Source organism: Mercenaria mercenaria, unplaced genomic scaffold (assembly GCF_021730395.1).
Source record: "Mercenaria mercenaria strain notata unplaced genomic scaffold, MADL_Memer_1 contig_3532, whole genome shotgun sequence".
NCBI classification, from domain to species: Eukaryota; Metazoa; Mollusca; class Bivalvia; order Venerida; family Veneridae; genus Mercenaria; species Mercenaria mercenaria.
This window is the reverse complement of record NW_026461680.1, coordinates 18,758-42,757: the sequence shown is the minus strand read 5'-3', so window position 1 is coordinate 42,757 and position 24,000 is coordinate 18,758. Positions and strand designations below refer to the sequence as shown.

Sequence of the window (24,000 nt, the reverse complement as noted above, 5' to 3'; positions counted from 1 at the left end):
TACTTCCGGCACGTGCACAGAACGTTTGACTTCGGATTTCTTTTAAAGAATACGTTTTCCTTGTGCCTAATAAGCGTCCACATAACTTGTCCGAACCGCATCGTCTTGCACATTAGTACAGATATGCATGTATGTAAATAAAAGCACTTAGTGAGCACAGTTCATATAAATATACTTTCCAAGAGATGGAAATTGCCTGTAATCCAAAACATTATATGCAGTGTTGTATTTATTCCAAAATCTAGGGCTTAACGACGAAAATCGGGATCGATCCCTCTACAGTAACATACGATATACTGAATGAGATATTTACTATTCTTTTCAAATATTATAGGATGCATTGACGTCGGATCGATGCCGCGGATCGATTCCGATTGAGGCAGTGTCTTATTTAATATTAAAAGTTAATAGTTGGTGAATTGTACAGGTATGAAAAAGGTAATATATTTCTTTCAGTAAAGTTTTATATCAATAAATTCTAAGATTAGACCGTAGACATTTTTTCGACATTTAGGAATATTCTATCTAATGGTACTCAAGCTGCTTTAAAGGCGCTCGCGCTAGTTTTTTCGGACGGATCTATATTTACCCCAACACCGTGCCAATTTGGTTGTCCAATCGATGTAGCTCATTGCAGAGTTGGAGCGGTCTTCTGCGCATGCCCGAAAGTGATTATCTAATGTCGCGCACGGCAAAAATGCGCAAATTATTGCACGTTTACACACATCTAGTGTATAATATGTATGATATACTGACAAAGAGGTTATGGTTAGTATCACCATGGTTACTAAATATATACATTTAAAGTACTTTTAGTTCAAATTGCTTCAATTCGGCATATACCGGAGTCTGTAATGGATACCGGCGTTCCAACTCTGCATTGAGTCACAACTTTTTCTTATCCCGTACCGTACCCATACCGTACATCCGTATTCGTAAACTATAGGTTTGTTCGGAGAAAGGTGGAAACTTACATCGTTCTATGACATCAAAATACTTCAGAAACACGTAAAATCCGCTTATTAAGAAATCTGCCGTTTGATAATTTGATATATCTCTAAGTCATTTGCTCAAACACTAAAAGAGTTTCCGTGACATTTGCCGAGAAGCCTTTAATCTGTACTCTTTAAACTTAGTGGGATGATTGGCTAAATAGAGTGAATAACACCTATTGCTTTTAAGATCTATATGTTAAAGGTAAAGGATGCGGCAGCCGAATTGATGACATGATTTCTTCCTATAGAAATCCAGAAAAAATGTTTCTACAATCATACTTTCAGCGAGTTTATTCCAAATGTTCCTAAGGTGAGCGACCTTGGGCCATTTGATCCTCTTTTTAAATATATCTGCCTTAAGCTGTGGACAAATAAAGAATACTGTCAACAGTTTGGCTGAATATATGCCCTCAAGTAGATCTACATTTCCAAAGTATAATCTACTCCTATGAAGAAAATAGCGTGTCTTGCTGAGTATTAGGATTTTTAATAACAACTGAACACATCCACAAGCAATATACATATGAAACTTTAACTAAAATACATTAAACTGCAATCAAAAGCCAGCTGACTAAAACTTTGAATTTGCTTAAAGTTATTACAGTGCTAATGAATAAATAAGGCATTAAGGGACGAAAGATCATAGTTTTCGGGCAAACTTAATTTAAAAACAACTTTCACGAAATGCTCCCTATGATAATCCATTGTAGTAACTTGATGTACATCTTTCAGTCTGAAGTGTATTTACCATTCACCAAAAAAACAATAGAATATAGGTTAATCTGATGACCACAGAAAATCATGTAATGGAGTCTGATGAGCCAAGCTTCTCTAAATATAGATCTTACTTTTAGTCTCAAGGTCACTTTGATATTAACCTCTGACCTCCTGACCCCAATCAGCAGAGGTCATCAACTAATCGTGCCATGCAGTTTGATGGCTGTAGGCTCGTGCATTCACCAGCCTCTGATAAGAAATAATAAATAGACCAAAAGTGCAATGTCACTTCAGCTAGCAAAATCAAAGTACAACACCACCAAACTGTTAATCCACTACAGAAAACCCGTGCTAAACGAAATTGAAAGCACACCACACACAACTGTTCATTTGTTAACAAAGAACCAGTTCTACAGAAGCTGCCCGCGGAGCACCTACATTCCGATAAGTCTACGTTTCTCAGATCTGTGGGTAAACGCCCCATCGTCTTCATCCATCATCTCGATAAGCTGAGAGAGATCGCTTGAGTCTATCGGAGCTATAGATATATCTCGTACAGCTCAGAACTGACCACAGTTGTTCAAATGCTCGTTTTCCAAGCGGAAAAAGTTCCATACAAAACGTCTGAAAATATTCAAAATGAAACAGTCAAACCTGTATTAAGCAGTGAGCCGAGCAGCAACAAAATCTGGCCACTTAAGGCAGATGGCTGTTTAAAAAAAAAAGTTGAAAATAGAACAAAAAGTCCAAAGGGAAGTCACCTGATTGACTGCTATTAAAGGGCAAACGGGTGCTTAATACAGGTGACTACTAAGGCAGGTTCAACTGTACATACTTTTGTACTGTACCTCATAGAGTGGAAACACTGTCTGACTTCAAAACCTGGGGTCATGAGTTCCTGCACATCGTACTGATATGGTGAATATTTGTGTCAAGTTTCTTCGAAATCCTTCAAGGGAATCAAGAGTTACAGAACGGAGGGACACCGGCGTCATAACATAATACGTCCCTTTGGGCGTATAAAAAGCAAAATGCTGCTACAGTATCAAATAGAAAGTGTATAAAAATGTCTGACATTATTTCATTTCCTATTTACACAAAAGAATGAAATATTTTCAATAGGCAAAGTCATTTTATACACGCAGAATTGATTCATTAACTTTTCTTCATGTTATATTATATATACATTTCTGTGGTTTACACAGGTTGACTATTGTTGCAACAACAGTTGTTAGAGAATGACCTTGCATGGATAACTACTGTAACTTTAAAACATGAAGGGGATTACAGCAAGAGTGAGTTGCTTTGCAAGCAGAATAGTAGTAACAAAAGAAATAAGAGAATCTATCACTAGTTGGAGGTGCGTATTACAAAATCTGGCTCTAGGGTAACTGTTTAGGCGGTTACAAGGCTCTGTCGAGTTACAGCAAATCAGTTACCCCTGAGGCAGATATTTCCATCCGCTCCTTCAACTAGTGATAGTCTTTTTCTTGCATGTCATATTCTTTAATTAATAGAAGAAATTAAGTAAAATGATGCTTTTCTTTTGAGCACTACTTTATCATAGTAGCGAATGAATTTACGTATTCGTTCATAAATTGCAGCACGTAAGTAATCTTACACCCCAGGGTGTAAGACGAGTTTTTCTAGCATCAGCAAAAACACGAGAAAATTCTGTCTGGCATGCAAGAAAACACTTTGCTATTAAGCATACCTGAATATTTCCAAAGAAACCAGCAGTGTGCGAAGTATTTCACTATGTACCAACAAACCTTCGCCTATTGATAGCGTCAGGGACCATATAAATCGTAGAATAAAATCTTCAACAATCGCAAAATACTAATAAGCCTGAAAGTAAAAAAAATAGTTTGTTTAACTCAGAATCTCCAGAGATTAAACTTTACTTGGTAGGCGTATTACATCTACTTAGTAAAACGAACATGACAGCTTGAGTTTGAGTCTTAGATAGGAATGTTATTGAAATAAGATCGTGTAAAAAACTATTTTCTGAGTCAAGAGGTGTTATGGCCTATATAAATTCAATCCAGACCTTGCTTGGAGGAGATAGGTATCCGACTAGTAAGTTTTCGAAATTCAAGTTTTTTTTAAAGTTTTAATCATATTAAAGGTTTTTGCAAGGAACAACATCAAGCTCAAGGACTTTTCAAGGTCTGTGCAAATACTGTAAAAGTTTGGATTCCTTGCAAAAATGATAGTTACTTTAACACCATAAACGATTTCCTCTTTCACCTGCACCTCATACAGCAGACACAATCCAGAGATAGAAAAGTGCATGTGACTGTCTGTGCTGGTCTCCATACAGTTCTGAAATGAATAATTCAATAAGGAGCATGGCAAAATATCAACAGACAAAACATCGACACAACATTTCATCGACAAGACTGAATATCGACGCAACAAAACATCGACCCGACTACATACCGAAAGACAGTTGGTCGAAATATTGCTTCATTTCAGGAGTGAGGAGTTAAACATCAAGATTCGTATATGTACGAACTAATGTCATCATCCTGCTTTTATTTTTAACAAGCTGTATATATTACTGCTCTCACTCCTTTAACAACATGAATATCATGTATCATGTAACATAGCAACATACTTTTAACAACTGCCCCGACCTCCCAGTTATGATCAGAGATTGATTGTTGGGAGTATCTCCGTAGATGTAGATGTAGATCAATTACCACATGTGGCTTATAGCTTATATTAAGACTATATACTATTAATCAGAGTTACTTCTCTTATGCTTTCGGTAACTTTTGCAAAAAAGATTGTCGGTGTTTGTCAGTTTTTGTCTATAATCATTCCATGTCTTTCTCCTGTTTAGTTTTGTGGATCTTTTGTAGTGTCGCTTAAATGTAGACGAAAGGCTGTGTAGTTGAAATGCCGTGTTAATGTTTTGTCATAAACCCATTCAATATACTGTAACACCCTTATTTTTTGTGGATTGCAACTTTTCATAGAGTTTTAGGTTTTTGCGAATCAATTAAATTTAATCTCAATGAAAAAATAAAAACTTCCATTTATCTTAATGTTAGAAACCAATGAAAATTACATCCCTATGAAATTGCCGTTTTGGCCAATCTGTGAGTTCAACAAGAGTAACAAACTTTTGGAATACATTGTCTATAACATGACTGTATGCAAAATATTCAATTGTTCATCTAAACAATTTTCTCAAAATAACCTAAATCTAGTCTTGTGAAATAGTTCATATTTTTAGTAATAAAATCTCGCAATAATGAATCTTTAAATATAACTTTTCTGAAAAAAATCAAGTAACTATGCTGTTGCGGTCACAGACACTTGGGGGTCAGCACCCCTCCCCCTCCCATGCCGCCCCTGACAACCTTCAGGCAATACATTTTTGTTTTTTAAAACAAAATGAGCACATGTCTTGATCATCCAACGACTTCTGTTACCATTTCAACATGTTTGAAAAATTCCCATACTCTATCAAAGTATCAATGCTAAAAAAAACAACAGTTTTTCTGAGCATATTTCTCTAGCATATAATGGGAGATTTTTTAAACATACTGAAATGGTAACAGAAGTTGTTGTATGATCGAGACATATGTGCTCAGTTTGATTTAAAAAGCGAAAATATATTGGTTGAGGGTTGGGAGGGGGACATGTTCTGACACCCAAGTGTCTGTGGTTGCGGTCAGTGTTAGGAAAAGTTACACAATCCTATCTTGAGGTGATACACAGTAGAGAAAAAGGCTGTTAAGAGTGGTGTTGAATATTTTCCTGCATTTATCACATGTGGAAACACTAGTTTCGTGTCTCGGTAACGCCGCAAGCACTGGGCGAATCTGAACCATGCTGGTAATATACTGACAACTGTCCGAATTCCATATACATGCTTTGTACAAACTTGTGGTTCTGAAAAAAAATATAATATTACAATATATGTAAGTACAGCTATAACTGTCTAGTAGAATACTTCATAGGATCACAACAATAATGTCAGATATTCATTAAATGTTTAGATCAAATAGATTAATTCCCTTTTACGTTGCTCCCCCATTTGCAGAATTTTAGGGGCAAATAGATAGAAAAATCAAAGTTTCTTCTTAAATGTAAGGTGCTTAAATATATAGAGGTATGTTTTAATAGTCCATAATAAAATATCACGTTATTTTTGTAGAATCATAGTTTTTAACTAGTTTTTCGTTGAATTTACGTATACTGGCTAGGGTCCTACAACTGGAGTGAGACTGGACACTTTTGGAATATTTTTCACGATAACTCGGAAAATAGATATATTTATTTTATGCTTTCCAGTGAAATATGGAGTTTTCTCAGTGAAATAAAAGTGATAATCCACAGTTTTGAAACAGTAGATTATCATTTTTATTTTTCACTGTTTTTGCCGAACTAGTTCCGGTTCTCCGTCGCGATTGAAGTCAAATTGTATACCGAGCGTTATGAATACCGGGGACCATAATGACGATGACGTTGTTAAAATGACGTCATTTGTGTTATGCTTTCTGCTGACCTTTCCCGCGATTTCGATGTTTTATAAATTATGCAACAAAAGTAGAGTTTTACACATGAAATAAAAAGAAAATTTGTTTGTGTCAGTGCAATATCAATTTTATTTCACTCGTGAGCACCAAAAAAGTCATTTTCACTCGTGGCTACGCCACTCGTGAAAATATCAGTTTTTGATGCTCACTTGTGAAATAAAATTGATATAGCACATTCTCTAATCAGCCCCTGTGTCTATTTTTAGAATGACCTGATAAAACCCGGGTTTGTGGTTTTATGATTCGGACAAACATTCAGAGAGATGTATGTTATTTATATAGACAGAATGAATGTTATGTGATGGTTGAATATTGTTTTATTCATTATTTTTTCTGTTTAAGAACTTAAATGGATTCAGACATGTCCTAGAACTCTGTTGACTGAATTACAGAAACATTTACTATACCTGATGTTATTATAACATGCAGTAAACTGTTTTCACACCAAATTAGATTACTAGCATATCTTATTAGTGTTGAAATTTAATTAGATTGAATATACTGAGAGCTATGACATTAGTTATAACAAATAATAATTCAGGAAAACTTGATGAATAAAAAATAACATTAAAAAATTGGTTTTAACTAAGATTATCATAAAATCAAATCACATATTGTTCTGTATTAATAGCTCTCTATCATTGGTGAATGTAAACAACAGATGACACCAATAGGAAAATAAACCATCTGTTATTGAAGCCTTAATTAGATTGAAATCTATATCAATTATAAAATACATATTAATATGAAAGTTACATAATGTGATCTATCAGTATAAAACAATTTTTCCTTTTTTGAGAACCAGAGTGGGGAGATCATGAACAACTGTCTTAACTTTGTAAGAATTTTTTTTTTTTTAAACTAAAACATAATCAGTATTTTAGCCAACTCCAACTCAGTGTGACCAATCCAGATGTTGAATGTTTGATCTCAGTGACAATTCGACTAGAGAGAGTAAATCAGAAATAATTTGTTCTGGATCCAAATTTTGTGGGGAAGTTGTATGACAGTTTACATTACTTCAGAGACTCATGATACATAGCCTAAATAGGACTAAAATGATAATTATGCTGCAACAAACAAAAAAGAAAAAAAACCAAGTAGAATCTGTCAGAACAAATGTTACAAATTTATATATGTAACAAAAATTAAAAACAATATATTTTTTTGCATATATTTTACTATCATTCAAGATTATATAAATAATTATTATGTGTAAAAGTTACTAAATTCAAACTTAATTTTCCGTCTTAAACAAAAGTAGAGATTGTAACAAAATACAATCCATTTATTATCAATAACATCGTGGAAAATAATAGTTTAAAAGTTTGTCCAGCACCTTTACTAGGTACATTCATTACATAGCTTAAAATGGGCTATAAAATTACAACCCATTAATTTTTTAAGTTATACTATCGTATATATATAAATCATGCAGATGTTCTTCTTTTAACTGTCCATTTCGCCAATTGTTAAGACATTTTATAAGCATTTCTTTTACAAAGAATAAGTCTCATAAATATGTATCCATGATCAATTATTACATATATATTCCATTTAATATGATTATATTAAAAGATATGAACAAAATGCATCAAATATTCAATCATCTCAGTTAATATGCATACTAGTGCCTTAAATATAAACAAATTTTGCAACACTGGCCAGGTACATCATTTACTGTGAGATAAGAATGTGCAAATGCAATCCTTTCAGTAATTAACTCTGTGTGCTATAGAATTCTACTGTCCGAAAATCTCTCTGCCACGTGTGTTTGTTACTAATAATAGGGATGACCGCATTGAGTGTGACGTAGTGATACCTGTAATCTGAAAATGTGCTATTAGGGCTGGGTACCGCCTTGAAAATAATACCGCGGTATACCACGGTTTTTACCTAATTACCGCGGTATATACCACGGTATACCACCATATTTATCGTAAGACATACAGCTATGGTAGTGGTCATAAAAATATTGAAAAACTCTCAGAAATACTTAATTTATTATGAGCAACAACGAAGACTAGTTACTTGACTAGAATTAAAGAAAAAGATACACTGGAATATTAACTTGACTAATGACTAGTTAGATTAATGACCCTTAGTATTTTTTACCAGCGTGTATTCGTCGGAAGACGCCATATTGTCTCTGGGGAAGCACTGTGTCACATGTATATAGGTCGCGCTTGTTTGAAGTTCGATTCGTGCACCCGTTTGATAAACCAGTAACGTTTATGAAGGCTTCGTCAGATCGTTTTCAAACAAAAAATAATAAATTTCGACTCAACATTTTCCATACTATTTATTTCTTTTTTAATACGTGCAAATACATACTGGGATATTTTAAACTATCATCATTTAAACAAGAAGTCGGGACTCTCCGAATTTACCAGACTCAAAGTAAAAACAAGTGCGACCAGGACGTCATCCATCTATACGGAATAATCTGGAGGTTTTCGAAGGTTTTGATTGGGGATCACGCGGGCTATCATACATGTTCAATTGCACCATTGGGTGGTTATTTTTGGAAACTAATAATAGTAGCATGGGAATTCCAGAGATATAAATCGGAAAATCATGCATGGTGTCAATTGCTGTTACGAAAGGCTACATAGACTATGTAAATTAAAAATAAACAGAAGTAGGGATAATGTTGATAAAATACCGGTATTCCCCGATGGTACCCCGGTATCGTACCACGAGAAGATGGTACCACGGTTACCGGTATACCGGTAATACCGCGCACCTCTAATTGATATTTCACTGAAACAAACAAATATCCTCTATCTAGTGGTTGAAATTTCACGTGAACAAAGCTAGGTTCTCCTCCTAACTAAAAAGCTAATTTGTTTACTTCTAAAATTAGGTCAGGTACTTTTTCGAGGCCTGCACAAAGGGCCACCGAATCACGTTATTTTAAGGTCTTCTGGACAGCGAGTTGTCACTATTGATTTTCAATTTACATTCAACATTGAATTAAACTTTATTTTCAACCAATGGAAAGTAGTCGTACAGTATCTGAGTCCAAGAATTGTACTAATTACCTCTTGAATCTATAAATTTGATCGTATCTCTCCCAACCAAATCTTTTAAAATTTCACTTTTCGAAGCGAATATAATATTTTGATATGAAAATGTGTTTTAGGGTGTGTAAAAGTCATGCACTAAATTATCAAAGCTGTATTTCCCTGATATGAGTGTTTACTAAAAGTCTCATCTGCTTACCTCAAATTTGCATGGGACCTTTAGACTTAATGGCGGGACCTCACGGAAATACTGCGCATGTGTATCGCGCCACTTCCGACTTCCCCCGACATGTAAACATGCTTCATGAGCGCAGACAAAATGAAATGTAGCATTTTTTGTAAAATACTTAAATTTAACTGTTGTAACTTTGCCCTGTTGTTGAAAATCAAGCATCCATTTGATCGTAAACAGATTAACAAGATTAAAGACTGAAAAAAGCGTTTACAGGACTGTCCGGTTTGGTGGTCGTCCGGATTTGGTGGTAGCTAGCCAGTAGAATGTCATAACCTGTTTTCGCGGTTTTCTAAGTTTCGGATAGATCTGAAGAATTAAAGGAAATTACTCCTTAATAGGCATCACTTGCAAAATACATCCCGGTATAATTCAGACTATTATTGCGTAATTCAAATATTATAGTATTTTGTGATGTAAGTTTTGAATACCAATTTGTACTGATGAGATCTTGAATTCTTAATAATAGGCCTTATTATTATGAAATTAGGCGCTGCCTATCTGATGGGAAAACCAAGTCATACAGAATCTTATTTCTGCATTCATTTTTCTTTTTGATATTTTCAGTTTTGACAGTAAGCCTGACGGTTTTGCTCTTCAACCTTTTGTTATGAAAATTATGAACAAAGGCAAATGTTTTTAAATGTTTAGAATAAATTAACAAGATCAAATCATTTCTTCAAATGTGTCAAGACTAGACTGATGACGGAAAAATCGCTGGGTGCACAGAATCTAGTCCCAAAATGCACCAGAGGCCACTAGTCCATTATATACATTCGACACTATGGGCTCCAACGATCAATTTGCTGTCAATTTGTTTCTCTAATACCATTTTCTGAATCCGGGAATGCAAAGTTTCTTTTCAGTTCATGTACACGTAACAAATAGTTTTAAAAATACACATTATTTAAAGTGATGTCACTTTTTGAATTTCCGGTGAATAACAAAAAAACAAAGAATATTCAGTTCTTTCCAAAAACCGTTACATTATGATTCAACCAAATAGTTTCCTTTGTCAACCAGAAAGAAGCAATTCTTATATCTTAATATTGACAGACAATAAACTAAAACAATAGACAGTAATATGTGATTTCGTTGAGCCCAACAAAGCAGTTTCAAGCACAAATATTAATGTGGAATGGTGTTCCAATACTGGCCGATATGAAAATGTGCCACTGTCACATTCGGGAGAAAAGCTCCTGACACCACAATTTGCATATTATTTCAAGGAAATAACAGCCAACCTGTAGTAAAAGTGTTGTTACATGGAACTACATTCTCCGATTTTCGAAAAAAGTTCCATCAATAAAAATATAAGATAAAATATAAATTTTACTCACGTATTTACAAGTAGAAACGGGCGATAGCTGCACCACGGAAATGTCGATAGCTCTTTTACTTATCACCACAATTTGGTGGTGGGGCTAGCGTTTAGTAGCCGTGTATTTTCACATAGAATTAAATATTGAGGATTTATCTAATGAGCACCTGTATTGGAAACACAATTTCAATACCGACTGTGTATTGTAATAATACTAAACTGTTTCAGCAGTGACGTGTCCTTAATCCTGTGTAACGTAACATTCAGCCTCATGGTATCAGTGCATTTAGATTATGTGGGTGCAACATGAAGTCAGACGTGACAGTATTTATACATAATAGCAATCTTAGAAAAAATTCTTTTAAAACTTAGTTGCTATCTGCCGTAGATACCCATGTATAATGCGCACACGTTTATAATGCGCACCCCCGATTTTGGCCCAAAATCCTGGGAAAAAAACATTTTTGGTCAATTTTGAGGTAGATGGAAAACAAAAGTAGAGTTTACATCGACACCGGTAATAAATTTCATCTCCGCGGCGGAGAGCAGCATCGGTCTCGCGGTACTATCGATTTTTGTTTTCTCGAAAATAAAACCAGTAAAATATTGTTTTATTTGTTGTTTTACTTTTTAATTAACTATTTTGAATAAATAAACAGCAGCTGATTCAATATTTCGGAATGGTATCTTTCAAAATGACATGAGCTTCTCAATTCAAACCAATAACAAAAGGTGTGATAGTCTTTTTGTCACGATCAAATAGCCAATAATTATCGGCAGTTAACGTGTCACCCCGTGTCAATTATGTTGTTCACAGTTTGATCTCGGTTAAAGATAATTTTTGATCTTTAATTAGTATCATATTTTTTGTGATTTATTAACATTTCTTTCATCAAAATACTTTTAAATTTATATGAAATTAATTTTGTTTGAAAGAAAAATAAACCATTCGTTCTTTTACGGAACATAACGGCAATCTTAGATTTTAGCGGTGACAGTAAGCGCGGGGAGTAGTTTCCCTTTACCCAAATGGCGAACATCGGTAACATACTTGTTTTGAAGTTGGAAAATTGTCTATACCTGTGTATAATAATGATAGTATGCGCACCTACGATTCGGGGGTGGTCCAGGGGTTCAAAAAACTGCGCATTATACATGGGTAAAAGGCTGAGTTCTCTTGATAAACCAACAGTGCCCCATAAAAATAAAAGTTGTGTTATCATAATTTAATGGCAATATCTGGTATTACAGATTATTTTTATGAAGTTTGATGTTCTATTAAGTTATTAACACAATGTCAATTGTTCGCATTATTAATGATAATCCATAATTCCTGAAAGTAATATCAGTTTGTTATGATTCTTAGACTACAATAAAATTAAAACTCAATTTGGCATTTTTTTTATTCTATTAAAGAATATTATAAGATTCTTTCACTGGTTGTAGGTGCAGATGGGAATATCTGGCCTCAAGGGAAACTGTCTAGTTCCGGTTTTGTTTTATCAGTTGCAGCGTAATGTTATGATGTTTTTGAAGTGTATTATCAGAACAAAGAGAAACTGTCAAGGTATTGGATTTTTATTCCGTATTAAATTATGAAATAAAATATAAATTACTCGGGGATTTTTTTACCATTTCAAAAAAGTGGGGCCCAGTCAGTTGGGAAAAATGGCACGTAAAACCAGAAAATTGGGAAATTTCAAAAATAAGGTCATTGATTCTTTCCCTTTTGGGAAAAGGTCCGGTACCAGATAAATTGGGGAAAATAGCAGAGTTTTTACTCAGATTGGGAATTTTTATAGTTAATTAATAACATCATTTAGAATGCTTCTTCCTTTAATTCCATGTAAATATCATCAAACAAACTGTTTGAATGGTTAAATCATGGTGAATGTCAATGTACCTAAGTTAATCATGGCAAAAAGCCGAAGCCATGATGATGAAAAGTAAAGAAAAAAATATTACGAACCTTTAGTAACACCGACCTGACGGAATATCTATAAATTTGTCTTTATGAATAAAGAAGGATAAAATGATTTAATAGAAAAGGACCTTTTTGGAAAATAAAATAACAACATTACCCCCAAAAATGAAGTCTATTTTACTCCGGATCTTATGAATCTTTGTTTTTCTTTCTTAAGTAATTTGATGTTTTTTTTGGTCCCTTTGGTCATTTTATAGACCCTCCTCAGTTTATATAGACTCTTTAGAAGTAATTGACTTCTTCAAATATAACAAGATAAGATGATGTATTTTCCACAAATAATAAATAAAAACGGTATCCCTAAAAAAAGTAAATAAATTATTCAATTTTTGTTATGTGTTATTTATTTTGCAGTTAAAAATGGTTTTCTTGGTCCGTTTAGCAGTTTAGTAAGTAGAGTGAGCATTTTCAAATACAATAAGTATATATAACTGACATATTCTCATATGATTTATTATACAAGATTCCATCAGCAACATTGAACTATATTTTGGACTACTTCACATGTACATGTAAACCTGAGCAGTAACTTCCTGTTTTCGTGGTACAGTAATCAATCCACCACCGGTGTTTCATTGTTTCGGTTTCTTAACATCGTAGTGTCGAATTTCCACCATCGATGTTCCGATTTCTCAACGTCGTTGTCTCGTGGTTTCAACAATACTTAATTTAATTAGTAGTCTGTGATGGTCCCATGGGGCACCATACATACTGTTATCATTGCAGCATAGAACGAATCTCTGCTAACATAATATCTGCGACACTCCTTTAATAATGTTCTGTTACTTTCATAGGTATTTGTTTTTGATTAGATATTCCGACGATCCGTTGTCGTATTTAGGTAAAAAAACTACCAACTCGAATGTAAACCTGTGCAATTAATTTCCTAGTAACATGTATTTGTAGCACTCTATCAAAATTTCCACAGTTTTATCATATGCCAGATAAATAAGCCGGGTAAGAACTATATTCTCGGAAACACATCAGAAGTACATTTTGGGTTTGTGGGAGTTGGGGAGCGAAGCGCAACTTTCTTCTATAAAACGTAACATTCCCTTATTCTTTTGTATAGCAAATAGTTCTTTATGGATATGGAAATAACATTATTTAGGAAGAGGATATTACAGAAAACCAAAAAATAAAGCCAGATTTAGCGGTGTTCAGCCTATAGGCAAATTATTAGTGCCGGTACGTAATAATATGCATTTAGTCATTATGAGGAATTATTTAGGCAGAACTGGTTAAAAAAACCGTCGAGATAAGTCAATTGTATTTTCCTGAATTGCACACACATTATTTAAAGTTTTACGAAACTATATTTTGAACCATAGTTAGGCATGCCGTTGTCAGGAACAGCAGGCAAACGGCCACTTTTGGACTCGCGATCCTTTTCGGTTCAGCGCCGTGTAACGGCAGTTAACTTGGATTCTTTATCAGTACTATTCTGTTTTGCATTCGCATCTGCCAACTTTTCCACTAGAATCAGAGATAAAAATCAAGTTATTCTGTCCGAGATACAAACTTTTAACAAGTTATCACGGAAAATATGCGCTTCGAATTCTCAATCCCACGATTCAAATATCAGTGCTCTCCTTATTGATTTAAGCGGGCGGGTTATACAAAATATTGCCGTGCATTAAAGTTTCAAAACGTTTTACAAACTAAGACAAAAATATTTTGTACTTCTAACGCTTTTTCTGCATGCATAAAATCGCAATGTCACAGCTAGTAACGTCAGTGAGTATATATGTCTTACATTCTCAATCTTGACAATAAAAAGAAATCAATCACAATCTCAGATTCCAACAACTTTTAAATTTGATTTTCAAAAATAATAAATAAAATTACCTACTTTCTGTTTGCTTTTCTCAGCTTGTCGTTTAGTCTCAGCAATATCCTAAAACAGGTTCATTTTATTTTGAATGAAATGATTACAAATTTGAACAACAGAAAAATGCAAATATGGGTTCGAAAACGTTCTCTCAGCTATATGAATTTTGAAAGAGTGTGCGTTCACCATGAAATAATGTTAAGCGATATATCGAGAGATCAAGTCTTTCTAAGTACATACAGTAGGACTTGTAGCTCTAACATTTGACATTTAAAGTAATATATTTTTCATCTTAACTTATGTCATCGTACCTGCTGATGGTTCGTCTTTAAAATTATTTAAAAAATATAACTGTTATGATTACTTCAACTTATTCGTACTCTATCATGTATATCTGAGATAGAACATCGACCGTGATATAAAGTTTGGAATTTTCTAAAAAATTATTTCTAAAATTTTATAATGATCAGGAATTTTGAAAGTCTACGTTATTATCTTTCTGCAGAAATGCAGCTGACAGACTAAAGCAATATGCTTCTAGCAATAGTGATATCATAATTATCATCCCTTTCTATGAACAAAGATTACGTATTATTTTGGTTACTTTTAACAAAAACAACTATTTACTAAGTATGTTAGTGGTTGATTTTGCTTAAATTAAGAAGCTTTTAATTTTTTTCAAAACTGTGAAAAACAGTGTATAAAATAAAAGAAAATACAAAACTATATAACCTTTAACAAGACGTTGTCAGAGATAACTTTTCAGGAGTCAAAATATGTATGATATTTTTGCTGTATTGAAGTCGAAATCACTTTTTGGTTCCAGTTCAATTAGAGACAAATAGTTTCATTCTACATGGCCTAGAATAAATTTATTTTAATATTTTTACCTCTAGCTGCAACTTCGATTCTTGAAGCTTTTGCTCTAGTTGTTCTTCTGCTTCTACCTTTTTCCTCGTCAGTTGCTTTTCTATTTCGATTCCTTCTTGTTCGAGTTTCTTTTTTGACTCATCTTCTTTTATCACCAATTTCTTCTCAATGTTTTGTCCTGTCTGCTCGAGTTCAGATTTAATAGCTAAACCTTTCCCCTCAATATCATGTCTTTCTCTTTCAGCTGTAGTCCTAAGTTTGTTTCCTGCATTAGTTATCGTCTGCTCAAGTTCTTTTTCCTTTTCCTTAACAGCAGCCATCGCAACACGACGAATTTCAGCCTCGTCTGTAGTTGATATAATGAAATCTTCCTGCTTTAGCTGTAAACATTGACCTAATTGTGTAAGAAGATCAAATGTTCTAAAAGCGCGTACGCCTTCAAAGCGTATACGCGTACAAACAAGCAATTATGTTTTAAAAGAGATGAGATAAGATCCGTAAAAGGGAATAATAATTCAATTCCTGTTCACGACCATAGAGTCATTGCTTTACCTTTTATTGAATTAAAACACATGTTAAATAAGAAAACCAGTCTCTGTTATCGGTTAGTTAATTAATATGTGTGCGAAATATATTTTTCATTTTAACTTATGTAATCGTACCTGCTGATGGTTCGTCTTTAAAATTATTTAAAAAATATAACTGTTATGATTACTTCAACTTATTCGTACTCTATCATGTATATCTGAGATAGAACATCGACCGTGATATAAAGTTTGGAATTTTCTAAAAATTTATTTCTAAAATTTGATAATGATCAGGAATTTTGAAAGTCTACGTTATTATCTTTCTGCAGAAATGCAGCTGACAGACTAAAGCAATATGCTTCTAGCAATAATGATATCATAATTATCATCCCTTTCTATGAACAAAGATTACGTATTATTTTGGTTACTTTTAACAAAAACAACTATTTACTAAGTATGTTAGTGGTTGATTTTGCTTAAATTAAGAAGCTTTTAATTTTTTTTCAAAACTGTGAGAAACAGTGTATAAAATAAAAGAAAATACAAAACCTATATAACCTTTAACAAGAATTTGTCAGAGATAACTTTCAAGAGTCAAAATATGTATGATCTTTTTGCTGTATTGAAGTCGAAATCACTTTTTGGTTCCAGTTCAATGAGAGACAAATAGTTTCATTCTACATGGCCTAGAATAACTTTATTTTAATATTTTTACATTATTTCACGTTGGATTTATGCATTATTTTAAAATCTGAAAGCGCGTACGCCTACAAAGTGTATACGCGTACAAACAAGCAATTATGTTTTAAAAGAGATGAGATAAGATCCGTAAAAAGGACAAATAATTCAAATCCTGTTCACGACCATAGAGTCATTGCTTTACCTTTTATTGATTTAAAACACATGTCAAATAAGAAAACCAGTCTCTGTTATCGGTTAGTTAATATGTGTGCGAAATAATCATGGTTTGGCTGATATGACATACATATTTCTAGTAATAAATTGTAGTGTAGAGTGCACACTAAGAAATCTACATTATTTCACGTTGGATTTATGCATTGCCACTACTAAATACATAAGGTGACCATTAAAGTTTGATCACTTGCTATTATCGATTTGCTTAGCCCGGCGGCATTCAATGTCCCTGAATTGTGAAAATGTATATAAGATCAGTTTCATAAACAAATACATAAAACTCCACCGTGAATGAAACTGTAAAAATTGCTTTAACATAAAACATATATTTGTTTTAAGTTCTTTGTTTTGATAACATAAGAAATAACTATAATTTGACAATCGTTTTCCTATTCAATCAACTTTTGTTATTATTGAATGTCTGGTATAACAAACTTGTGTAATCAAATGACTTTCATGCGTATTCAATAATGCTTGAAATATATCTTGCCGTGTTAATTTGACTTTTCCTAACTTATACCAGTTTTGATAAGATCATCAACATCAGACTTGACGAAGGTTGGTCGTATTTGCAAGAGTTTTGGCCAATAGAAAATCACACAATTTATAATTATGACAAATTTATCATTCATCTGAACAACATTTGCTACAAGTTTATATATTTACGAGTTCATCCGACACCTGCTGACTATTCACGATAAAACTTAAGACCAGGTCTTCTCTTTGAAACTAACCAGAATGCTGGAATTCCGTTTTAGCCCGGTTTTCTCATAACAGCTCAGCCGTGTTTTGTATTAACTCTACCTTTTTCTCATGTTGTGGCCGTTTATTTAATAATGTGTATAATATTGAAAAGTCATAAAAGAATCTGATATATCATTCAAAATACTTAATACACTTTTCCCTTCGGACTATTTAACAATACGAAGTGTATTACATTCATAAATGAACAATAAAATTGTATTACCTTCTGAAGCTTTTTGACCGCAGCTTTAGATTCTTGCCTGTGTTTAATTTCTATTTTATCTTTCAACAGTTCTATCATATCATCAATATAACTGTTAACCGCATTGTCTTCTAGTTCCATGCTATTAGAATGAAATATTTCGTTTCTAGACATGCGTACCTGTAAATATAAATATATCATGCAACGCCGTATCAACATAAATTATTTTGTGTGAGGGTACACAGTATCTAATAGATTATCTGGAACCCTGGCTTATTTGGGTAGTTTGTTAATTATACATTATTCCATTAAAAATGTAAAGTAAATGACATGTTTATACAACTTTATAACTTAATACCACAGGGTTATCATAAACCATTAGTTGTGTATATTTCATATAACAACATAATAAGAAAAGACGTCATATTTACCCTCGAGAAAACATCTGTACCAGTTATCGCACACTTGATGTGTTGCTGAAATTCTATGTTGTTAAGTAGTACATGCAACAAGCCAGCACAGTCAAACTCCACTGCTCTTATCTTGTGTTCATATCCAGGTGCATTTATGAAACACTTTGCGACAGACCACGGTTCAGTACACCACTGCTGTGCATCTGTGTTTTTCCAGTACGGCGCCGGAGGGGTCGAAGCATGCAGTTGAATAATTTCATCATAGATGGCGCCACATACCTTTTTTGCACATGAAATTTTCCCGCGTGAATGTAGGCAATTACAGTACATTTGACCGAGAGGACATTGCCTAGTTTTGGTTTGGATATGGTCAGGCTGGAGTGTGCGTACATCGCAACGTCCACATGTCACTGTCGAAAGATTGTGTTTCCGTTTAACTTTATCTAAGATAGCAGTATGCTGCTGGTTAACAAGATGATCGCAGAAAGGTTCCAAGCCTTCTTTCACGTATTTTAGACCTAGTCCTGCTTTCACCCAGTTCCTGTATTTCTTATCCTTAAGCTGCGCCTGGTGCTCCATTGCTTAGTTTTATCTGTAGAAATGAATCAATATGCGTGTATTATATGGTACTACAAAAGCAGTCAATACACAGTTGGTTAATGTTGCACCTAGAGTTATCTCTTATCATAAAATGCAGTGACCTACCAATGAAGATACCGCGGGTACAATTCTAATTCGGTCAAAACTTTATAGCCATTATAAAAACAGTAGGCAAACGATAAGGAAATCTAAACAGGCCCTTTTACCAAAATTCTTATCATGCGAACAAATTATGACTAACATTAAGTATATTTGTAATCGACAATCAACATGCACACTTTTCTCTTGGCTTACACTTAACAGTTATTTCATGAGTCCTGGTGAAGTTCTTCTAGAACATTTACAAACGCTTCAAATTTAAAAATACTTAAACTTTATTCAAGACATTTAACAACTTTTCATATTTTTTTGCAAATATTAAACTTTAAGGTTTTTACATATAATGTACATTTATGCTCTCATCGAAGTAACTTGGTTTACACATCATTTGAACTTAAATGTATATCCAACAATTCGAAATAAAAGAATTCAAAAGTGATATCACAATACGTAACACACTACATATACAATCTTGTTCAATTCATCATTTCATTTTATCATTTTGAAAATGTTTCAGATGCTTTTATCATTTAAGCTTTTCTCAAACAAACTAACAAGATTTAACATTTTAAAGTGGTGACACTATGCGAATTTCGGGCATTTTTCCAATTTAACAACTGCGAAAAATGCCGAAATATTACATGGAGAATACGACAGAGAAAGGTGCCCATTAAACATCCTATTGACTAAATATTGGTCAATTCACTACGTGAAAAGTATTAAATGTGGCGATATTTAGAATTTTTAAATAATCTTCTAGATAAATGGAAGACGTATGACTTTTTCAAATATGTCGGTAATATGTAATGAATGTTTATATCGTACCGACTTTAAATAGTAAGTAATGTGTATTGTAAATATAGGGAATAAATTTTACATTTGTTTCTGTGAGTGGTACAAATGGACCAAAATATGAAATCTGCTCCTCGGGTATGACATAACTAATCATATATATCTCTTAGGAATACATTTTGGATAAAATTTTCTGCAATAAAAATGTTTTTATAGTAGCAAAACTAATCTAATTTTGATTATGGAATATTTATTAATTGTTTATTTATAACTTGTGCCTGGAAATTGCTAGCAGTAAAGCGCGCATGCGCATTCATATCCAAACATATGAATACACAACATGGTAACCAACAGCGTTGTACAGGTAAATCCGTCTATAATCATTGATAATATTATACAAGAAGTCGACACTCCTTCCGAATTTAAGTTTAAACTAAACACGTAACGTTTATATGTTGACTCATTTCCGCCATGACGATAAACAAAATCTGTACATTTACGAATGTATACGTACATAGAGTTTCAATAGCATTGTTTTTCAAAAGAATGAAATTCAATGTGGTAATGATTCAAATTTGCAAATAGTCAATGGAGTTTCGCATTGAACGATAATTGACATGTGCGGTTTTTAGTATCCATTATGGAGTTTTTGTCATACATGATTAGATATTTTTCAAGCCTTTACATATTTTAAGCATTGTAATATGGGACACCTAAAAAAACAATTTCTATAAACGCTAGAAATTAAGGGACACAGGGACATAATGTGCTGTTAATAATATAGAAGTTGAAACTCTTACTTAAAATGCATATAAAGTAACCATAGAAATAAATCAGTTAAGGACTATTAAGATACTCAGATCTTAAAATTCTCTTCTCCGGATACAAATGTCTAATGATCAACCTTTTTGCCGCTTTCAATAAGAAACAATAATTAAGTCTATAAAAAGTTTTTGCATTAATTTTTGAAATACAGTCAGCAATAAATCTTGTATTTTCATAGTGAAAATGTTTTGGTACACAGCCGCAATTGAACGCGGAAGAACGTGGTTGATAATATGTTAAGACTTATTATAATGGTACTTCATTAAATGCTTAATTTATGTATGCGCTACTAAGTGCCTGCTAATCCTACTCATGTCCGAGCAGCTCAAAGCGTACAAAATTGCATAGCTATCAAATATTACATGAAAACTGTAACGCCATAGTGTTCGCCGATGTCATTATGTTTCACACAAAGTTACGCTGGCGGCTTAAATTGTGTTAAACTCTTAGAAATGTCAAGAAATAACAGAAACAAAATGCAAATGTTAAATAATATTGCACTCGTAAAAATCAGATTTTGTCAGTGACACTTGAGTACAAATGCAAACACGATAAAGGTCGGTTTGACTTACTCAGGTCAGATTATCTTTTCTGCCCTGATTCAACGTGCCTGATGGGACACCTAACAAATGGACCAGGATAATGTTTAGCGCGGAGATATCACTTTCAATACAAGTGTTGTTGAGGTGAAAGTTTTTCAGCAAATTGTGCATTGGAGCGGGATCGATTTGGTGATTGCGGTATTATGGTTTGGGGTATGTTTATGACGGGGTAAAACAGATCTTTAGGCATAGCATGCAAACTGAATACCCAACGTTATATTGACGACGTTCTTCGTTCTGCTTTGCAATAGCATCCTGCGCATTTTGGATCTTTTTGGATGGAGAGCAGAAACATCATGCTATTTATAACATTCATATTAAGTACAAAGTTTCTTTAACATTAAATCATGCGATTCTTTAATATAAAAGTTGAAGAATCATTATAACAATAGCACATAAACACAAAACATACATTTCCTTATTATGAGAGCTGTTGAGTGAACTTAAAATTGTTCAAATGTCATTGTAGTTTTATGGTATGTGCGCGATATTACTGGTTAAGGCGGGATATTTTACTAGCTTTAACACATTGATTGATCAAAAGCACTTAAATATATTTGACTTGATATAATGGTATTTAATTTATCGATTTTATTTACAGGCTATTTAAAAGAGTGTTTAAAATAATAAAAAGTTAAGCAAAAACATTTTACCAAGCCTTTCGTTAATTCCCAGGACTCCTTTCCGCCATGTTTACATGCAATAAAATGGGTTCACGCATGTGCAGAATTTATAGATAGTAAATTACATAGATACGACGATGACGTACCTGCCCATATTAACTTTCCATTTCAAAAAAACTTTAAAATGACATACCGTAGTAGCGCTTAAGCGAAAATTGTAAACAAAGATATTTAACAATTTTTTTAGTGACCTACACGTATTTATATCTGTCTATCTATCTAGTTTATTATGAAAGCGAATTCTATGAAGAGTAGTCGATGAAGAATTGTTTCGACATTTTTTATTTAATATCTTTAAAATTCAACAATATCCTAGTGCAAATATTGTCATTTAACACTACACGGGACTGACAGCAAGTTTTAATGCTTTCTCTTAATAGTGCCCTATACGGCTAAATGTAGGTTTAGAGATCCAATCACTGAATTTAAATTGATTTAGCTACTGCTGGACCGTAAAGGTACACCAAAAATTCAATAATTTCCGTACAATAATTTGTGTTAATATGATGTTATACAAAACAACTCCGCCTTGTGCGGACAATCGGTTGCTAACGATTTCACGTCATGCCGACCTTATCAATTTATTATTCAGCCTTTTCACGGTACAAAGTACTAAAATTTGGTGAAATTTGCTTATCTACTATTGTTTTAACACTATCCAGGATTCATTTCCACCATGACGAAAGCAAAATATAGGTCTATGTATACATGCGCATGCATATGTACTTCGGGCATAATAAACTTGTATTTCAAATGAATGTAAAACTAGAGTTGTCACTGGAGTGACGGGTTATACCCCACAATATGGCCTTGTCACTAAACTAAGCCAATGTCAAAGCCGAACTTGCTTGACCTTTGACCTACTGACCTCAAAATCAATTGAGGTCATCTGCTGGTCATGACCCTCTGAAGTTCCGTGATCCTCGGCCCAATCGTTCTCAAGTTATTGTTCATAAAAGGTTTATATGTTCCGGGTCATTCTGACCTTTGGCCTATGGAACTAAAAATCGATATGGGTCATCTGCTGGTCAAGACCAACCTCCCTATTACATTTCATGACCCTAGTTCCAAGCATTGGAAAGTTTTTTACACCTGTGTACCAGAAATTATTTAAATCGGTCAAGCTTTTCATGGGTTATCATTTGGAAACCATGAAATCCAACGGACCGACACACTCACCCCTATATACCCTCCACCACCAAACTTCGTTTTGTTGGGGTATAAATAGTGATGCATTAGTTTTATAATAGGTTAGTCAAAGCGTATTAGCCGGTCATTATAAATCACTTAAATGTGAAGTAATTGTAAACTTATGATATGAAATCCGTCATATGATACGTCTTTCGATTTACAGTCTTTCGTTGTTTTCATTCATATTATCATAATGTCGAAAATTAGCAAACAATAAAGAGAAAATGAGAATTATAATTATAACTATAACTGTAACAGCGAATTTAAACATATTTATGATTAATGTTCTAACACTTTCAAGATTTTCTTTTATATGAACATAGAATGGTTTTACCGTTTGTTTTCTTGTCGCTTTTAATTAAATCATATTTTATTAATTTAAAAAAATATGTATCATAATAAGTACATGGAAGCAGGTACATGGAAGCAGGTACATGTAATTTGTTTAAAGCAGATGAGTTGACCCACTTAAAACCATGATTTATTTGCCAACAAATCACGCAAAACTAACATATATTTCCCAACCATATGCATATTTACCGCCAATTATGGGCCTGAAGTTTTAGTGTCGGACAACAACAATATCTTTGAATTGTTCTTTATAAAGATGTGATCTGTTTGAAATTTGTTTGTTTCATGAATATCTCATGGTTAGAACACGCTTCTATGAAACCCTTGATCAGTTCGTAGTACGAGCTAAATAAAATTAGAGCATATCTCAAATTCGTAAAAATCATGGAGTCTCCTTTGAATCATAGCTTAGTTTCAGTGTATACATTTAACTGACAATTACAAAAAGACTTAGGTCAAACAGTGCCTTCAAAGAAAATGAGTTATAATGATTTGATGAAATTTAAATGATCATACTGCATGTTTTA

At 33.4% G+C, this 24,000-nt stretch overlaps 1 protein-coding gene and 1 long non-coding RNA gene across 2 annotated transcripts; both read right to left on the bottom strand.

Annotated features, from left to right (window-relative positions):
* Positions 1 to 1,423: 1,423 nt before the first annotated feature.
* On the bottom strand, positions 1,424 to 5,043 carry LOC128553148 (uncharacterized). Its single transcript, XR_008369275.1, has 3 exons — positions 3,933 to 5,043; positions 3,427 to 3,560; positions 1,424 to 2,336 (listed from the first exon to the last, which is right to left on the bottom strand). It is a non-coding gene; the product is annotated as an uncharacterized LOC128553148 (long non-coding RNA).
* Positions 5,044 to 9,023: 3,980 nt separating this feature from the next.
* On the bottom strand, positions 9,024 to 22,013 carry LOC128553147 (uncharacterized). Its single transcript, XM_053534266.1, has 5 exons — positions 21,902 to 22,013; positions 18,349 to 18,922; positions 17,939 to 18,097; positions 15,550 to 15,909; positions 9,024 to 14,725 (listed from the first exon to the last, which is right to left on the bottom strand). The coding sequence occupies exons 2-5, from the start codon at positions 18,907 to 18,909 to the stop codon at positions 14,654 to 14,656; spliced, it is 1,152 nt and encodes a 383-aa protein (XP_053390241.1). The 5' UTR covers positions 18,910 to 18,922; positions 21,902 to 22,013; the 3' UTR covers positions 9,024 to 14,653.
* Positions 22,014 to 24,000: the final 1,987 nt, after the last annotated feature.

Coding starts and splice junctions, on each gene's coding strand:
- LOC128553147 (XM_053534266.1), bottom strand. CDS start 18,909: ATGGAGCACCAGGCGCAGCTTAAGGATAAGAAATACAGGAACTGGGTG. Junction 18,098..18,348: donor GTACAGATGTTTTCTCGAGG/GTAAATATGACG, acceptor TTATATTTACAG/GTACGCATGTCTAGAAACGA. Junction 14,726..15,549: donor AATCGAAGTTGCAGCTAGAG/GTAAAAATATTA, acceptor AACCTGTTTTAG/GATATTGCTGAGACTAAACG.